Source organism: Alligator mississippiensis, chromosome 6 (assembly GCF_030867095.1).
Source record: "Alligator mississippiensis isolate rAllMis1 chromosome 6, rAllMis1, whole genome shotgun sequence".
Taxonomy (NCBI): Eukaryota; Metazoa; Chordata; order Crocodylia; family Alligatoridae; genus Alligator; species Alligator mississippiensis.
This window is the reverse complement of record NC_081829.1, coordinates 84,898,565-84,918,098: the sequence shown is the minus strand read 5'-3', so window position 1 is coordinate 84,918,098 and position 19,534 is coordinate 84,898,565. Positions and strand designations below refer to the sequence as shown.

General features: G+C 42.3%; 1 protein-coding gene across 1 annotated transcript in view; it reads left to right on the top strand.

Moving 5' to 3' along the window:
• Window positions 1-1,599, top strand: part of HTRA1 (HtrA serine peptidase 1) — a 58,385-nt gene extending 56,786 nt beyond the window's left edge. The window contains exon 9 of the mRNA XM_059730058.1: window positions 865-1,599. Coding sequence (XP_059586041.1) covers window positions 865-1,033 — 169 coding nt within the window. The 3' untranslated portion in view covers window positions 1,034-1,599. The remainder of the gene's footprint in view (window positions 1-864) is intronic.
• Window positions 1,600-19,534: the final 17,935 nt, after the last annotated feature.

Genomic DNA, 19,534 nt, shown 5'->3' with positions numbered 1-19,534 from the left:
AGGGATTCTCTCTTTTGGCCTGTTCTTATAGCACATGGCATGAAAGAATCTGATACATAACTGAGGCTTCAGAAAACTACTGCTAGAAAATAACGGGTGGAACAACCTGCATTTCTGTGTGGTAAATCTATGTATTAAATGCCTGCGAATGTTATTCGAGTTTAGTTTTAAATCATACGGGTGCTCCAACTCTGATATAACCTATTATAACAAACCCTCGTGGGACTAGGAGAAAAGTTCATTAACAGAAGGTGTTTGCTATGATAGGATTGATCAATTTGCTGCATCATACCAATAAGAAAAATCAGTTCCTGCTGTTGGAAACGTTAAAAAGGGAAGAGCAGGGTTATTATAAAGGTTTGTTATAATGAGATTGTACTATATCATAGAGAGCAGTGTGGGATATTTGATCTATATATCTATATCTTGAAATACGTGTAAATGCAGTGTGCAGCTTGAATTGCTTTTACCATTTATGATCAAAACAAAAAAAATTGAAACAAAACCCCCTTAACTACCTTTAAAAAACCCCCCAAACCTTACAGATTTGCCTCGGTCTTCTATGCTGATTTGGTATCTAGGATCCTAATGAAAAATGCATAAATACACTTGCAAATGTTACTGTAGGGGTTTCAATAATGTTATGCTTACCACCTGAGATTTAGCACCATATGCTAATAATGTATCACCACATAACTTGTCCAGCCTGCTATTGTGTGTCTGCCATATTTCTCTGTATGTCAATTGAATCTAATCCTTTGACTGCCATTCCTAGTGGCTTATGGCACTTCAGTTCTCTTTCAGTTGCATTACAAGGAGGAGAAAATGGAAACTTCAATAACACATCCCTCTTTTATATTTTAGTGGTGGCCTGAAAGAAAACGATGTGATTATAAGCATCAATGGACAGGCAATAATCTCAGCCAATGATGTCAGTGACATTATTAAAAAGGACAGTACTTTGAACATGGTTGTACGCAGAGGCAATGAAGATATTATGGTAACAGTGGTTCCTGAAGAAATTGACCCTTAACTAGAAACATGAGCTGGATTTCATGTTCTTTTAACACCAATGGACTGCCTCCATTATCTCTGTGCTGGTACAGGAAACATTAGACTTTTGCCCAACATTCTGCTTGTTCAGTGGATTAGTATTGGCCAAAAATTACTTTTCAATAGGTTTAAGATGCAAAACCCATGTTATGTCACATACTGCAAATGATAATTTTCCTTTTGTATTTTATGTATGCAATATATTCTTTTCTGGCTTTTACATCTGCTGCTGCTTAAAAAAATCAACCTTTGTTTTCCTGTGCGTGATAGGTTTATCACTATTTCAACTAAGATGTAAAGAAAACCCATGCACACAATGTGTGCTGTGGTATTCAGATATTTATAGATTAGCTGTTACTTTAACTGGAAATACCTTTGTAATAGGATTGTTGGTTTTTAAATTAAAAAAAAAAAACAACAAATAGTTGGAACAATGGCTTGTAAACAGGAAACCCCAAAAACTGAATAAACTTCTCTTCAGAATCCATGCAGAATTTTTAATACTATGATCTTTTTTCCTAGTGTTATTAAAATAATTCTACAATATTTTCTTCTCTGGTGTCATTCATTTTACCTTGTGTAAGATGTTTTACTTTGGAATGTGTCGTGTCTGTCTCAAACCATTTCTTGATGCACTTATTTCCACTGCCAGTAAGCCAAAGCCACTTCATTTTTTTTCATTTCCCACATGCTACAACAGAATCCAAGATAAACAGCGAAAGGGAACAAAGTCTAGTACTTGCATTCTGCAGATACGGTTTCTTAACTTTGTCTGCTCACATATGGCACGTTATGATGCTAGTCATCCACTTGTACATTATTTTTTCCCCACTTCTTTTCATTTTATTATATGCCACCAGTTTCAGAAACACAGTTGCAGTTTACAATTTCCTGACAGTAGAGGTTCCTGAATGGTGGTGCACAGACCACTGATGGTGTAGGCTTGACTATGCGGTTACATGGTGGCCTTGTTCTAGATGCTAAATTAGAAGAGAAACCAGTTGTAATGTATTCAGTACCTTCATAATATTGGTTCTTTACTGCGTACAATATTGGCTGGCTGTGATTGGGAAAGGGACGTGGTTCATGATGTGGCCTGTTTTGTATCATGTTTGTTGCTGTAGCATCTGAATGTTTTCCGGTGCGTCATTAAACTAAGTGACTATCATCTACCAAAAGTTTCATTCTTTCATCCCGTCCTCCCTCTACTGGTGTGCAGAGGTGTGTTTTGTTTGCAATTAAAAAAATAATAATACACACATACACATTGGTTTTAAAGAAAGTAAGGTCAAAGAGAAGTGCCTTTCCATTTAGTGTGGGAGATGGAAAACTTGTGATAGAAGCAAGGTGTTGGCCATTAGCCATGTAAACAATCTTTTGTGGGGCTCTGTCCTTAAACCTCCTTATGGAAGAAGCCATTATGCATCTATTTGGGCTGACAGTGGGTTCCCAGCTGAGTAATGTGAGCAATACCGTAATGTAAATAACACAGAGATTTTTACCTTCACAATTGAGATATGGTCTATAGTCCAAGCATGGTTTCTGTGAATATTGCAATTTTTTTGGTCAAATGATGTCATGGGCATTAAATGTGTGGTCTAAGTACAGGTAGGTATTGAGTGACTGGTGTCCCTTCCCATTCCTCTAGTGATTTGGAAGAAGTGCACTGAGAGTTGATAATGTTCGAAAGGTGATTTATCATTGTAGTCTGGCTATTTATGATGATCAAACAAACAAACTTTCCATTGTTTGCAATTATAGCAAGAGAAATTCTGAAGCCCATAACCCTACCACGCATTCCTTCTCTAATAAGGTGTATCCTTTTCCATTTCAGCCAACACAAGACTAAACAACTGTAAGGAATATCCTGTTGCTGCATGAATCCCCTAACTGTTTGCATCTGCAGATAATACCTTGAGGTCTTTTTACATGAGAGAATGATAGCACAGGTGCAAAGATCATGTTTTTTCTCTTCTTTAACATGACCCAACACCTAATTATGTCCTGCTTCAGCTTGCCAGTCATGAACTGGATGACTAATTCGATAGCAATCTGCTACAATCCGTCATGCCAAGCACTTATTTAGCTGCGCAATGTTTTGGAGCATGGAAGGTGTGTGTATGTGTGTGTATGTGTATATATATATATATATATATAAGTCTGATATCAGTAGTCCTGCCTGCTCATGTACATGTTGTACTGGATTTCTATAGCTGATATACAATTGAATTGATATTCTCCCATGCTCTGCTTTTCTGTTGAATTAATTACTATTCAGGCACTGTATGTCCTATTAAGAGTGAAGATGGAATTATATGGAACCTAGCTAAGTTCAAAGCTATTTAGCAAGTTCTGCCTTTTCTCTCCACTCCAGATGGCCCTATTTCCTCAATTTTTGCTGAGTAATTCCCCCCAATAGTTGAACAGATTTACACATGTAGTATGAAATTGTTAAATTGCTGCCATTCTGCATCGTAACTTCTTCAAATCGCTCCAAAAATCGTCACTTCCTCGGTAGTGGATAAATTGATTGCAGGTAGGCTGTGTCTGTTATCTGTCTTGCTGAAGATTTTTCGTAGAGTTAAGAAGAAAAAAATTTGCCACCCCGCAACAGAACGCAATTGTATTTGGCTAGTGCTTTGATGGGGAAGCTGTCAATCTATGTTCAATATTTGTGTGCAAGAATGCAGGCTGCCCCCAAATGTCCGGCTGCTTAGTAGACGACTTATCTTTTAGTCAAAAATGGTAAGTGGGTAGACTTTTAGTTAGGGGAAAGGGAGTAATCATAAGACAATGTAAAGAAGAAAAAACACATAAAAATTGTATGTCAAATTATTTATCATTTGAGTTGGCAATGCTGGGAGCTTATCATGGCTATGGCTCCTTATGTAGTGTAATCAGCAACTTCCAAATGGCTTTATAATTTAACAGGAACATGAAGTGCCATACTGAGTCAGACCAATGGTCCATTTAGCTCAGTATCCAGTCTCTGATAGTTGCAAGTAGTCGATGCTCTTGAGGGGATTAATGTATGAGCAGGGCCTATCTAGATTGATCCATCTCCTGTCATAACCTCCCTGGCACATCCCATCAATGGTTTAGGGATGTCAGAGGATACACGCCTGGCTGCTCAGTGTAATAGCTTCCAGTGCTCCGTGAAACCTTTTTTGGAACTGATTTTATCTGCCTCTCCAACATCCTTTTCAGAGTGAATTGATGCTCCTCCCAGTTGTTTGTGATCACATTTCTATTTCACTGCCTTATTACAAAGATCAAAATAAAAATCAAGCCATGTTAAGTGGTTCTAGCTAAATAATGACTTCTTCCTGAAGCACATCATGTACCTTTCTTTTTATACTTTGTTTTGGATCACTGCCACAAGGTGAAAGAAATCTATGTCTAGAAGAAAAGTTGGGGAGAGGAAGGGAAGGGAAAAATGAACTTCATCTATAGACCTCTCTCTTGCATTGCTGAAGTTAATGGGATTATTTTGACTAGTCTCTGATAGATAAATTATAATGATGTCCTAGAGCTCCATCTAGTGGAAGGTGGTGGGCTCCTCTTGTATCAAAGATTTGTCATCATACTGACAGGAGGATATTCAATCCTTTCGTACCTGTGGTAGTTGAAGGATTCCATGTCTCAGAAATTCAAAAAGAGAATGTGTTCAAGCCAGTATCTTTATCTTTCAGTTGTGGGTACCCTATATTTTAACCTAACAATGCCTAGGTTAAAGCGATACTTGTATAGTAACTTATATCCTCCATAAATTTAAACGTGTTTATGGTTATCTGTATAACGAGGACAATTTTCGTCACCTTTTACAATATTTTAAAATAACAAATGTGTGACAAATGACATTGATTGTATTTGAAGTAAGAGAATAGAGAGATAGGGACAGGAATACAAAAGCAAAGCTTATATTAGCTAAAGTACTGTTGATGGCTTTCTATCCCACCTGTAGTCTCTGGGATCAGTTAAGCACTTAGAAGAGATTAACTCTGCATGGACTGGCTGCAGAGTTGCTTTTTTTTTATAATGCAGTTGAAAGAACTTGTTCCACCTCATTTTTGGGACAGTTTACTTAAATATCAGTCTTCTGCAGCCAGTTTTTTTAAAGTTGGGAAAGAAAAAATAGCAAAAACTGACAAACTCAAAATTAACACAGGATGATGTTACAAATAGAAATTGGATATAATGTGCGTGACGGTGAGCTAACTCTAATTGTATCTCGGTTCAGCTTCACTTTTGGGTAGATTATCCAGTTATTACTAGAGGAGGAAGTCCAGAACTGATGGGAATGATCATGACTAACAACCCACTAGTTCACTTCTGACTCGCATGACAAGACAAATGAGTCCTGTGGTTCACTGAAGGAAATGCTCTTCCTTCTCCCAGTAACTCTTTCATGTTTGTTTATAAGTAGGGCCAAGGGCTCTCTTTTCTTTTTACATGTCAGTCACAGCAAATGAACTATCAATAAGGTTTTAAAGTATATGCGTGTTCCATGAATATGATCTTGCCACATTTCAGGGACACATGTATAGTGAATTAGAGCTTTACAGCCACACAGGTCCAGATGAAACCCAGGTTGCTGCAGGGATTAATGCTGGTAAGTCAGTAGGTAGCTTTTTCCAAGCTGAAGTAATTAATGAATGCTACCAACTGGGTATTTACTAGGTGCCACTGCATGAACCGCTTGTCAGAGGAGAGATCAGCTACACTCTGAGTGCTCATCCGAGACTCCATGGCTTGTCCTGGCAGACTTCACTTTGGGTACATATCTGCCCACAAAAATTCCCACTTCTGTTTCCATTTGATGTGGATCTCTGCACTTCCACCCATAAATTAAGGCTGAGATTTGGCTATACTATTTGCTTGAGTCCTTTCTCTCCTCCTCCTTTCATATCCTTACCCTTACTTATTTTCCCTCTCAGTTACTGTTACTGATAGCCTTCAGCTAGTGGGAAGGTGAACTTCCACCACCGACTGAAGGTACGATTGACTTTCTGACCTGCCATCAAGAAAGTGCACTATACAAAATCCAGGAGATTTCTTCCCTCCTTCATGTGTGGGAAGAAAGAGACAAACAATGGAAATGAAATTGAAGGTCACATTTGATCTTGCCTGTTCCACACTCTTCAATCAAGGCTTTAGAGTTGAGTTAGTGCAATCTAGGATTATTGCCAACTTCTATTGGGAAATGGCCAAAGCAACGAAGGAGCTGGTTTTGAAAGTTGTCTACCACTTACTGGCATACCCATCTTTGGAAGGTGACATTTTTTTAAAGCAAAAATGTAAAATGTGCTGTTGATTTTTTTCAGTGTCTGGAAGAAAAAAACCTTCTACGCTATGGCTGACAATTGACTGGCATATTGTCATGACTATGGTCCCTATTCTTTTTAACCAGGTTTGATAGCCATTTTCCTGCAATATCTTCATTTCTGCTTTAAAATTATATGTCTTTTAAAAAGTAAATTCAGTCTCCCTCTAATGCCATTAATTTAGGGCCACAGTACGTATAGTTTAGGTTGTGCCTGGTTTATATCATTATATTATGGATAAGCAATCATTTCAAATTCTCCTACCAATTCTCATAGTACAAAGTGATGATAAATATGTCCTGTTTTTAACTTTCAGTAAATGAAAAGAGCATTTAGAAAATAAATGTATGTTAGTATGTCATCCCGTAGCAGGAAAGCTTTTTGAGATGATATATGTACTGCTACAGTCTCCATAAATGTATATTCAAGGCAGCTGAGTACATTCAAGACAAGTGAGTCAGCTTGGATTTGTAAAACATCCTGTTTGACCAATCTGATGATTTAATTTGGGAACCATGTTTGGTCTAAGACTGAGCAGTTGTTCTATTTAATCTATTTGGGTTGTCAAATTTTCCTCCTAAATTTTCATGTTTGTTTTTTGAATAGCAGTCATGTGGACGGGCTTGAGGGTCCTGGACTGGGCTGGGTACTGTACAAACGTGATGGATTACTGCATAAAGTCGGAGAAGATGAGTTATTACTGTGAATTGGTTAGGAAGGAGAATGGGTAGAGTTGCAGATTAAAAGGCTAAGATTTGCTGATTTGGTTTTGAATTGGCTGATTTGGTGTGGAATTGAATACTGCAGGCTCTCCATCGGGTAGATTGCAAACATTTTTCTGAGAATAGTTGCTCAGTTTAAATCAGTTGTTAATCTCCTTCTGCTTCTTGTTCACTTCAGCATTTTATACAATGGAGTTTTAATAGCTTAAATGTCCTCTAACCATGTGGCAGGGGTTTAGGTTGTAGCCGTGTTGGTCTAAGGACATAGGCAGACAAGGTTCCTTGGGTGAATTTGATATCTTTTATTAAACCAACCCAAATAGTTGGAGAAAAGTTATTAAGCAAGCTTTTGGGTTCAAAAACCCTTTGTCAGGCTAAGGAAGTGTCAGCAGCTGGTGTGTGCTCTTCCTGGATGGACACCATGTGAGCATTCATGGAAACTGCATTTTACATTAGAAGGTAGGCATACCTGCACTGGAAAAAGTTTTTTATGTCCATCCAAATAGGTATCATAAATGCTGTACATGAGATCTGACAAGTTGCAACAAATTTTCTAGCAAATTTAGAACAATTCTAAATTTGCTAGAAAACTTGTTTTTGATGACGTAAAATAGTCCATACATTTCACCCTTAGTATTTATATAAAAGTAAGTACTTGCATTTCAGAAAGGACTCTTGTAGTGGTTCAGGAAGCAGGGATTTGTCTGTCTGTTTTGATTTTGGTTTTTTTTCCCGCTACACAATAGACTCCATCTAACCTGAGGTGGGATGCTTTTGTTTCCCCCTACATTTAGTTTAGTTTACTGATCTGTGAATCAACATTTTAAATGCAGATTCAGTCCAGTCATCACCTTTGATGTGAACTGTGATGAAAGGTGGTATAGTTTTTATGGTTTTAAAAAATATTTTTCCCTAGTTTCAAATGTTGATAAACAGACTAAAAACAACCAAACCTTCTGAATGATCTAAATAAAAATGCAATCAGTATAAGATGCCAACTACTTTTTTCCTTTGTACAGTCCCGGCCATCCAAACATTTGAGTGTTATGCTTCATATTCACCACTGTTTTTTAAGCTTTCTACTTTTGTAAATCCACTGAACTTGAATATAGAACAGGACTATCATGTTAATGAAGCCAATCCTATATTATTCTCTCTAATCTTTTGCAGTCTTTTGTGTTAGTTTTTTTCTTTAATCAGAGAAAATTTTGATTACCTTTCTTATGGGCAGTGCTCAACCAAAGCCCTCGATTTCAGTCTTTTATATCCCAAATAAACTTATCATTCTTAAATAAATTGGTTTACAAGACTACAACATGTGCTCTTGTACCACAAGGAACTGGAGACTGTGCAGCTAAGCACTGCAGAAAAAAAAAAGAAAAAAAAAGAAAAGTTGACCAAAGTGCTACAAAGCCTTCAGAGTGACTCTAGAGCACTTAGCATAGAAGTGTTAAAGCTGCTGTATTTTTCAAACTCTATATGCAGTTTGTGGTTACCTCTCATGGAAGGTGTGGGCGCGTTCTCCGTAAGGTATGTGGGAAAACGGCCGCAGTCACGTCCTGAGTGGGGCACCAGGTGGTGACACCAACCCAGACATGCTCGGGGATGCCAGGTGTGAGAGAGAGAAACACCGGAGGCAATGAGGGGTTGAAGTAAAGCTTGATGTTTACTTACACAACAGTCGAACGGTAGGTCGAAATAACTTGGTGGGTGATATGACTTGGAGAACGATACAGATGATAAACTATATACAACAGCAAGGGAATACAGATGACAGACAAGCGACGGGTGACGGGTGAAGCCCGCAGTCTAAGTACGATACAAGTACAATGTCTGGCTAGGACAAGGTACAGGACGTTCCGGATTTGCGAGGCAGTAAGCTATGGCGCTCGGAGCAACTAGAGCAGCTTCTGCTGGTGACCTAGGGGTCTGACCAGGCCCCAAGACAGGTGATCAGTCTGTCTCAAGAGTCAGAGCCCGGGGACCCCGCACCAAGGCGTGCGGTCCCCTATATAAAATTTTTAGCCAATCAGAAAGCTCCCCTGATGGTAAGTTCTGGAACACATGGACGTGCTGGCCAGCCATGTCCATTAGGTGGTCTTTGGTTGGCTAGACCACAGGTGATCACGCCCTACTTAACATTGTGATCGCGCGCCGCTCGCGTGGTGGGCTAGATTGCGGACACACACCGCCACCGCATCACCAGTTACAGATGGCTGTGTCACTTAACCTTTTTGGTACAATAATCTGGCGGGGTCACTTTATTTGTTGACATGCCCCCTTGACCTCTGCCAGATTATTGCACGAAACATATATAAGATTATAAAGTACTGTCCATTGAAGTACACTCGGGTTCCTCCTCGTCGGTGTCGGAGGTGGACAGTTGGGTGTAAACCAAAGTAGATAACGTAGCTACTCTCTTCTTGATGGTATCTATAATACAACATCCTATGCAGACGCAACATAGAATTCCCAACAGGGGTATACACAATGCAATTAATGGGGTAAGTAAATGCATTAGCCATGCAGAGGGTCTCCATCCCAACGAACTAAAAATGCTTGCAAGCCACCCCGTTCCTATATCATTGATCTTATTGGTTTCCTCAGCCGCTTTTTTGAGGTCTCTAATTTGTTGATTTAGTGGTATTGATACGTTTGGGATAGATATGCAACAATGGTCGTGTGATAAGTTGAGATATCCACAGGCACCCCCTTCTTTAAGGAGCATAAGATCTAATACTAGGCGATTTTGCAATGTCATTTGGGACGTGGCTTGGAGCTGCTGATCTACCAAAGTAAACCCCCTTGCAGTTTTGTTGGCAATGGTTTCTACTTGCTCTGTCAACACTGCGATAAGCATTCGGGTTTCCGCTATACTGAATCGTTGTCCTGCCCACCAATAGGCTCCACCAGTTGCCCAGCCCCAGAACTTGTTAACCTTTTCGTCCTGCGAGAGTGAACTCCATGTTGCACCCCGCTTTTGTCTAATCAATATGGGGCTGGTTGGCTTTGCGCTATTAATGGATAATGGAGGACATAGCAGTACGTTTGCGATGAAACAACTTATATTTGATAGCGTAGCCGGGAGGTTAGTATGAAGGTGGCCATTGGAGCATGCCCACAACATTCCCAGGGGAGCCGGTGTTTTAAGTTCTCCGCAGTCTCTGTCTTTCCATCTGCTTTTGGCTAACTCCCCGAGTAGGGCAATGTTGCTTGACAGTAGTTCGTACCCATGGCACCACTGACTTATCATTGCAACTTTACATACTGGATAAAAATAAGATGCCCATTCGTTTGGGTTAGATACATTGACAGCGTTTTTGATATTCCACGTGGTTAAGACCACACGGTGGTGTAATGCGGTACGAACCACAGGAGTTTGGTTGGTTCGTCGAAATGGGCCAGGGGGCAGCTTTATCAACCATGTAGGTTCAGTTTTCTCTGGGTCCCAAGTGAGGGAATCGTCGTCCCTTACCTCATGGATCCCGTGTGGGTGAATGCCCCATGGGATTTCAGAACATCTAATCGGAGTTGGCCTACCGGGTACTGGTATTCCCAAGAGACTCAACATATTTGGTGCATTTGCTTTCTTTCCTGCTAGCTACCGTTAAATTGCTTTCCCAGGTATATTGGTGTTCTACAATAGATTGATCTCTTACCCTCATGTCAATGCTTACATCATGGGGATTATCATGGTTTCTGGCTCAGAACCATGCCCCGAGGTCGAGAGCATGTACATATGCGATGATTATTAAGTCATCAACCGATAAAAGTACTCGCAAACACGCAGTGAGTCCGCTCTTATCTGGGTCCCCGATGACATTGGCCCAGAGCATGTTACCAAATTTGCCCATTACTTTGGGGTGTGCTCATTTATTAGGGATAGTTTCTAGGGTCTTGGTGATTCTGTCAATGTGCTGCTTGTGTTACTATACGGAGCTGTATCTCTCCCTTCTGCAAGCCCTCACCCCCAGTGGAGCTATCTTGCAGGACTCAATCTCAATGGGACTGGGTTCCTCCAGTCACCAAATCAGTCATACACACAAACACACACAAATTAACGTGACATGCCTGACCTGGCTGGGCTGATCAGCATGGACAAGCTGACACCTTCATATGCCAAGAATCAGTTCATAAGAGCAACAATAAAATGCAGTCAGACACAAGCACGCAGGTGAACAGAATCCCTCTGAATCCGGCTGGGTGTCCAGCTGACACCCTCATGGGCCAGCATTCAGTTCATAAGGGCACGTCTGAGTCAAACTGGGTCAATCAGCCTGTACAAGCTGATCCCCTTATGTGTTTCAAACTCAGCACGTCCCAATCTTTGGCCTCTTGATGAGCAGACCCCACAATAATTTGGGCTTCACAGGGATCTTTAGCATAGGTAAAAGAAGCGTTGCTGCAGAGCACGGGAGGAAAGAGAAGCAGAGAAGGAAAAATATACCCAATTACTACCAGTTTGACTATAAAAGTTATTTATTGCTAAGCATATGAAATATATAATGGTACTAGTAGTAATAGACATGCAAAAGAAAAACAAACACAAACAATGACAATACTACCCTGGTTTCACTAAGTATTTGGGGAAACTTAGCTCAAGCTTAACTAATACAGTTCAGGTTCAGAAGTTTATGCCTGGAGAGAAGAGATAGAGAGCGAGCGCTGGGATCTCACCTAGTCCACGGTACTCAGGCTGCAAAGCTGACAGGCACAGTCCGTAGCACAATCCTTGAAGAAAGAGATGATCTGTTCTTCCAGCATCCCAAGAACTACAGGGGATGGTGTCAGCACAGGAGTTTTCTTCTTCTTTCTTCTTCTTCTTTCCTCCTGCTGCTTCTTCTTCTTTTCTCTTTTCTTGAAGCACACACACTTACAGATTACACTCAGATTACACTCAGTTCAGCTGCTTCGAAGCACCCTCAGTAGTGTAAATCATTGTCTTTTCTATTGACAAGGGGTTATCTGGTTTGGACCATCTCAGGAAACTGATTGATAATCAGGAAACACTTAAGATTAGGGAGACAAGGTTCCTTGGGTGAATTTGATATCTTTTATTAGACCAACCCAAATGGTTGGAGAATAGTTATTAAGCAAGCTTTTGGGTTCAAAAACCCTTTGTCAGGCTAAGGAAGCTGCAGCAGTTGGTGTGTGCTCTTCCTGGATGGAATGAAAAGTAAAGAAGCCAGGGGCTGGGCTGGGGAGTCAGTTGCCAGGCAGATTATAATGTATCAAAAATCCAATGTCTGTGTTTAGTCCCTGATCTCTAGTATCCAGCAGGTTGATGAAATGGAGCTCATAGGCTCGTCTCTGGGATGTGTTGTGTAAATTTCCCTTGAGGATCAGGACTGAGAGATTGGAGAGAGAGCGGCCCTCCTGTGAGAAACGTGCCCCCACCGGTAATTGGGTGTTTCTGTCTTTGATGGATTTCCGGTGTGCGTTCATTCTGGTGCGCAGTTGTTGTCTGGTCTCTCCTACATATCTTCCATCAGGGCACTTGGTGCATTGGATGAGGTATATTACATTCCTGGAGGTGCAGCTGTAAGATCCTGGGATGCTGATGGCTCTGTTGTGGGGTGTAGTAATAGTGGGGGTGGTGGAGATGTGGGGGCAGGTTTTGCATTTCTTGTCACGGCACGGTCTGGATCCTTTTGGTGTGTTCTGGGGTTGAGGAAGTTTGCTTCTGGTGATGAGGTTGGCAAGGTTCGGTGCTTGTCTGAAGGCTAGGATGGGTGGCTCTGGGAAGATTTTTTTAAGAATAGGGTCTTTTTCTAATATGGGTTGCAATTTTTTGAGGATTTTCCGTACAGGTTCAAGGGATGGGTGATAGGTCATAACCAGCGGTGTGCAATTTGTGGGTGTTTTTCTTCTGTACTGCAGCAGTTCTTCACATGGTATCCGGGTGGCTCTTTCAAACATGCGATCTACCTCTCTGGAGGAATGTCCTTGCTGGGTGAAAGCCTTTTTAAGATTGGTGAGGTGGCAATCCCGGGTGTTCTCTTCAGTACAGATGCGGTGGTATCTGAGGGCTTGGCTGTATATCACAGCTTTTTTGGTGTGTTTCGGGTGATTGCTGGTTCTGTGCAGATATGTGTGTTGGTCTGTGGGTTTCTTGTATACTGTGGTCTGTATTTTACCCTTCTGGATACTGATCCTTGTGTCTAAAAAGGGGATGTTGGTGCTGGAGTATTCTAAAGAAAGTCGGATGGAGGGATGGTGACTGTTGAATTTCTGGTGGAACTCAATTAGAGATTCCTGGTTCTCACTCCAAATGACGAAGATGTCATCGATATATCGTAAGTACAGCAAGGGTTTGATGGTGCAGTTCTTGAGGAAGTCTTCTTCCAGGTGGCTCATAAAAAGGTTGGCATACTGCGGGGCCATTTTAGTGCCCATAGCTGTTCCCATCATCTGGAGGAAGGATTAAGATTAAGGAGTAACCCAAATACCTGGGAGCCAGCTTGAAATTCCTATGGATGGCAGATATACTGATGGGATAGCTCATGGTTTCTTCAGGAACAATAGATAGCTTGCAGCATCAGGATTTTGGATTTTTACTTGTTGTGCACAAGCCTCAGATTAGCATGACTTTTCCAGATCTTACTATAGTCTTTTCACAGACTTAAAGCAATTATTGGGGTGCTCATAACCTTTTGTGGAGAGGACTCCCACCAGTCGTCTCGGGAAAGATATAACAACACCTGGGATTAGGGCTCCAGCAGGCTGGACGCTGTGATGAACCCTTAACCATTGTTTAAATGTTGCCCATACCCCCTCTGACTCGGTCTCTTGCCTCAGCATTCCCTAACCCGGCAACTGAGTTTTAGTCAATCAAGTTTAAATAGGCCTCCCATAGTGGAACCGGGGAATGTACGGCCCGAGATGCCTATTAAACTTAGAGCTGTGTGTGTGTGTCTGGGGGGGGTAGGGAAAGTCCTTAGCAAATCCAGATTAGAACTGGTCTGATAAATGCTGAGCTGGGTGTGTGTGAACATGGGTTGATTAACATTGGAAGCACAGATTCCCCATCATGCAGTGCTCTCCTGCTTCTCTAGTCCCAGAATTCACTGCAGTCTCTGCTTCAGGCTTTCTGTTTTCCATCTCTCATGTAAATGAATGGTCAACTGGTTCCAACTCGGATGTAAATGAGACCTAGGGCAGTTGGTTCACTCTTATCACCCTTATCTGGTGAGGGTCTTAGGTGCGTCTCTCACTGCATCTTAATCAGTTTTGTTTAGGTGGGGGGGGGGGGTGAGTCCTTTGTGAGTCAGACAGACTGCATCCTGTGCCAGGGTTGCCCAAGAACACACAGCTGAGACGTAACAAGCGTTAGTAGACTAAGTATGGAGTTTTCTTGGTACCCGGTCGTGGTGTCATTGAAACTTTCCTCTGCTTGGGTTATCACCAGGATGGCACTCGTCACGATGATATGTGAGATCGTCATTTTTTCTTTTTGTTGTTTTCTTATTGATGTGGCGTCATGTCCTTGCTGGGGTGATAGCATGATAGCCTGGCAGCTCTGAGACGCTCATTCCTCGCCTCAGTAAGCCAAGGGTTGTAATAGCAGGTTAGCAGTTTTGGGGTGCCTGCAAAAGAAAACTTAACACCTATTAATATAACTTATTTATAACACTATATTTAACTACTAACTAGTCGGTCCTTCAGCTTCTCCTGCTCAGCCAGTTATGGTGAGCCAGGATGACGCGTGGCAGTATAGCTGCTTCTAAGGAAACAAAATAGATGTTGGGGTAGTTCCCTGTTTTCACAATTGTTCCTGGAGCAGGAGCTGGGCGTGTCGACGTGGCTATAGGTACGGTTAACCACACCTTCTCCGGTGTTTTGTAACAAGGCCTCCAGGCTGGTGGTGTTATTGCTGGTCTCTTTTCCCATAAGTTTTTTTGTCTTATTCATTAATATTAATACTTCATCATTAAATCGTGTCCAATTTTTGTAAGCTCCATTGTTTTTGAGGCGTAGGTGCTCTTTATATAGGCCTATGTGTCTTTCAATTATGCCGTTCGATTGAAGATGGTATTGTATATGATGGTGCCAATTGATATTATATTTAGTGGCAAACTGTTCAATAATTTTCAAGGTGAAGGGCGGCCCTCCGTCTAAATGGATCTCACTAGGCACTTGCCAATGGGCAAATGCGTGTAATAAACTTCCTTGAACCTTTATAGCTGTTGTTTTTCTTATCGGAATAACGAGGAGTTGCCTGGTTCCTAGATCCACTATAGCCAACCCTTTATTCGGCATTTTGGCTTCTGGGAGTGGGCCTAACAGGTCGACCTGCCAGGTCTTCCCGGGTGCAAAGTGTTCGGCATTAAAGGCACCGTGCTGGTGTCTGTGATGCTTCGTCTTCTCTTTGGCACAAGCAGGACATGCCTGTACTATTTCCTGCCATTGTTTTAGGCTAGGCCTCTCTTTTGCGTCTAACCGCCACCGAGCTCAGGCTTTGTTGGCACTTGGGTGTCCCCAAAACTCGTGGAGCCAGTTTAGAAATACTTGGTGATCCGTCACATTGTGGTTATTTGTCGTCTTCGTTTGATTGAACTGTATTATTTTTACGTTGTCCAATAATGTCTTTTTCACTAGGAGCTGATCTATGATTTGATGTACTGGATCAGTGTCCTCTCGGTGAGACCGGGTGTGTCTTATTAAAGGTAATGTTGCGAGTTGCATTAATGTCTCTCTAATATTTTCCCAAATTTGTTGATGTTCGGTGGCTTTAGCGACCTTAGTTACAATCCGGTATATGTACTCAGAATCGATTGTGATTATAGGTACTGGTAGGGTGTCATTATGATAGTGTTTAACATGCAACAGGGCTAGGTGGAACCCCCTTAACTCTGATGCGTGAACCGATTTGTTATTATATGCATCGCGAATTTCAGTACATTTGAACGGCTTACAGTGGAACCCGTACACTCCGTTTCCCCTGGAGGTACTATCAGACGCCAACCAGCCCGGTTTTATGGTTTCATATAATTTGAGTATATGTGGTTCTTCTTTTTCCTCTGGTGGTAGGTCTCCCTCCAGCATTCTCCACCCTGACCAGTAGTACTGGAATCTCAGTACTATTGTACACCAGGTTCTCGCGGTTCCCTGATATTCCGGGTGGCTTCTGCCAGGGTTCAGTGATGTTAGGAGTGAACCTCCAGGCGCAACTAAGGTTCCTGTATACGGGGCCAGGTGTTCTACTAATTGGGTGGCTAACATAGTTTTGGCTAGGCACCCATATCTATGTTGGTGTTCCTGTAAGGTGCGGTGGCCCATATATACTGGATGCTCTGTCTCGATGTTTCTTGCGACAGCCCAAATGTGCTCCTGCGTGAATCCCACGTAGATGTGTAGTGGGGTGTTTCTAGACAGCGCAGTTAAGTGAGTATTACTTACTTCAGACAATACTGACTCTAAGGCCCTTTGGTCTTGGTTTGTCCAGGGCTTACGATTCCTTGGCCTTTTGCGAAGTTGTTGCTGGATATGTTGGACTATTTTTAAATGTGGGGGTGCCACATAGTGACGAAGCCAATTTAATTGTCCTAATAGGGCTTGAAAGTCAGTTTTTGTCTTTGGTTGTTGTATAGATGTAGGTATGATGTTATGTGTGATACCCGACCGGCACTGACCTGTGAATTGAGTTCTGAGGAAAATGAAGCTGTTGGCTGGTTCCTTCATTGATTTGTTGTCATTTATTCTCCAACCCTCCTTTTGTAGATGGTCTCTCAAACTCATAGCTGCTTGGTGCACGGTCTCTTGATGGTATCCCATTATCACTATGTCGTCCACATAGGACCAGATGCTCACTTCCTTGTTTTCTGCATAGACACCTCTAAAGCTATGAATACTATCATTTATTTCAGTGGTGGCAAGAGCTGGGGAGTTCTGATATCCCTGAGGACACACGTTCCATTTATACATTTTGCCATTCACGCACATGTTTAGTATCCCTTTGTCATCTTCCAGTGGCACTGAATAGAACATATCTTTTAAGTCCAGTGTTACCGCCCACCATTCACCTCCCACCTGGATTTCCGTTATGCCGTGTATAATTTCCATTATTGTGTGGGTTGCGGGCATTTGTAGTAGAGCGCACCGGCGATTGGCCTGTCGGTAATCGACTACCAGCCGGGCTTCCGATGGATTCCCCGGCTTTGGGATGCCCCACCCCGGTGACAGATAAACAGAGGATTTTACCTCACTTATACAGCCTCGATGTTGTGGGTTCTGTAACAGCTTCTTGACTGATTCTTGTAGACCTTCCTTTGTCGTGATTGGTCTATAATGCCATGGCGTTGGGTTCTTTATGGTCGGTCTGTGTTTTCCCACATGTGGGGCACACAATGGCAAGGCTGAAACGATATACTGTTGTAATTGAAGTAATTTGATTCCTGATACCCCTAGGATGTTTACACTCCCTAGGGTTCCGGATAGAATTTTGTTGTTGATTTTAAATTTAATTACAGGGGTACTTTTGATGGAGTTAAGCCCCTGTACAAATACTATTCTTGACGTTTTCTTGTGTGGGACATTAGGCTTTAAAACATTTACTTGTGCCCCTGTGTCTAGCAGGAAACACATGGTCATTTCCTGGTTGTAATTTGGCGTCTGTACATTTAGGGTTAAATACAGGCATTTGTCACCATCGGGTCGGCCGTCGGTGCCCGTTGCGGCGGCCGCTATTCATTTTTTTTGTTGCTCTAGCCTTTTATACTTAAATCCCAATCGGGCCGCTAACTCCTTTTGACCTCTATCTCCCATTTTTCGTAATTTTTTCGGCATGAGCCCGCTGTTTTTTAGTAGGAAGCCAAACCGTGCCTTTTCTTCTGGCGTCCTCTCTCTCCAATAATTGTTGGGAGACATTTTAGGAGATAATTTGGGAGATGATTCTTTTTCTCCCTTTTGTTTTGCTACTTGCACTCTTGGAACAGCAGATGTGTTCTCTACCTTAAAAACTTTTCTAATTTCTGGCAACTCATGAAGAATATTTCCGATGGGGGTTCCTATTAGTGTAAATAATGACATTTTGAGAAGTGGCACTTGATCGCCCCCATAAAGCTCTACACACGCTTGTATTGCTTCTTGAGACACAGGGACCCTACCTGGTTCCCGGCACCAGCGATGAGGCCAATAATCATGCCGTTGCTCTTCCATTAGCTTCACTGGATAGGCTTCAGCATCCCAGATAAGATAACTCATGCCGGCTATAGCATATAAGAGCTGTTCCGATGTCGGGTTACTTGATGGATTTTTATGCCACTTATAGAATTGATTTGTTAGAGTGGGGGCCACCGCTGTGCTTACTGGGATTGGCTAGACTTGGTTATAGGTAATATGAGTCTGGTCGGTACATGTCCCCCCACTCCATGTCAGGTGGCTCATTAATGTAGCACTCTCATCCATATCTAATAACTCGCCCCCATTTAATAAAATTAAGCGGCCTACCCACATTACCAGGGTTTCTTCAGAATTAATTTTCGTTTCTTTCATTAATTCCTGCATTTCTCCCCTTGTTCGTGTTCGGTATACCGCGACAGTACAAGTCAGCTCACCTTCTACTGTAGTTTTCACTGTGGTTACGGGGTTTGTGTGGAGAGTTGGGGCGCTTGTGATTTTGGTCTCTTCCGGGAGGCTAGGGTACGTTGGTGGTACACTGTACGGCGGTGGTGAGCTAGATGGCACTAGAGAGTTATTTTTTTCACTTTCTACTGACGTGGCAGGGGGCGCTAGAGAGCCGCCTGCTGCGCTCTCTGCTGAAGCGTTAGGGGGCGCTAGTGGGTTCTTGTTCTCCTCCCCACTAGGGTTATATTACTCGTCCCTCCCATCTTGTGGCCCATGTCTCCTCTACTCACTGTGCCTGTTAGGATTTTTGGCGCCCTTTTCTCACCGGTCACACTCTTTCCCTCAGCATTGGCGCCATCTTGGGATCTCAGTGTGGCCAGCGTTGCATTTTTTTCAGTGGCTTCCTGGGCCATGGTCTCAATGTCACCGGCTTGATTTACTGCATGTCTTAAAAGCTCAGTTATTGTGCGAAACATGGTATTAATTATTTCTCCTTTGTTCCATCTCTTTCCCCCACACTTCCACCTAGAGGCTTCCCTTCCACCTCTCTCCAATCGTTCCCTGAAATCTGACAGGGTTTGGCTCTCTCTGCTCCCCTCCCGGAGAGCTGGGCAAAGGAATCGATCGGGTGGTGTGTCACGGCCACTGCTCTCTTTTATGTACTTAATGCACCGACTATATTCTCTTCATGAATCTTTATTTTTACCATCAGCGATTTGCTTTGAGGATATAAAAGGCGTCACTTCTTGGGCCTTATCATATGGTCGGTACAGTATTGCCGGGCTTGATAGCAGACAGCCGAATGTGGCTGGAGTAAGGCCTTCGACAGCCCACTCCTTCCCCTCTTGGTTTCTTTCAGCGGTGCGGACG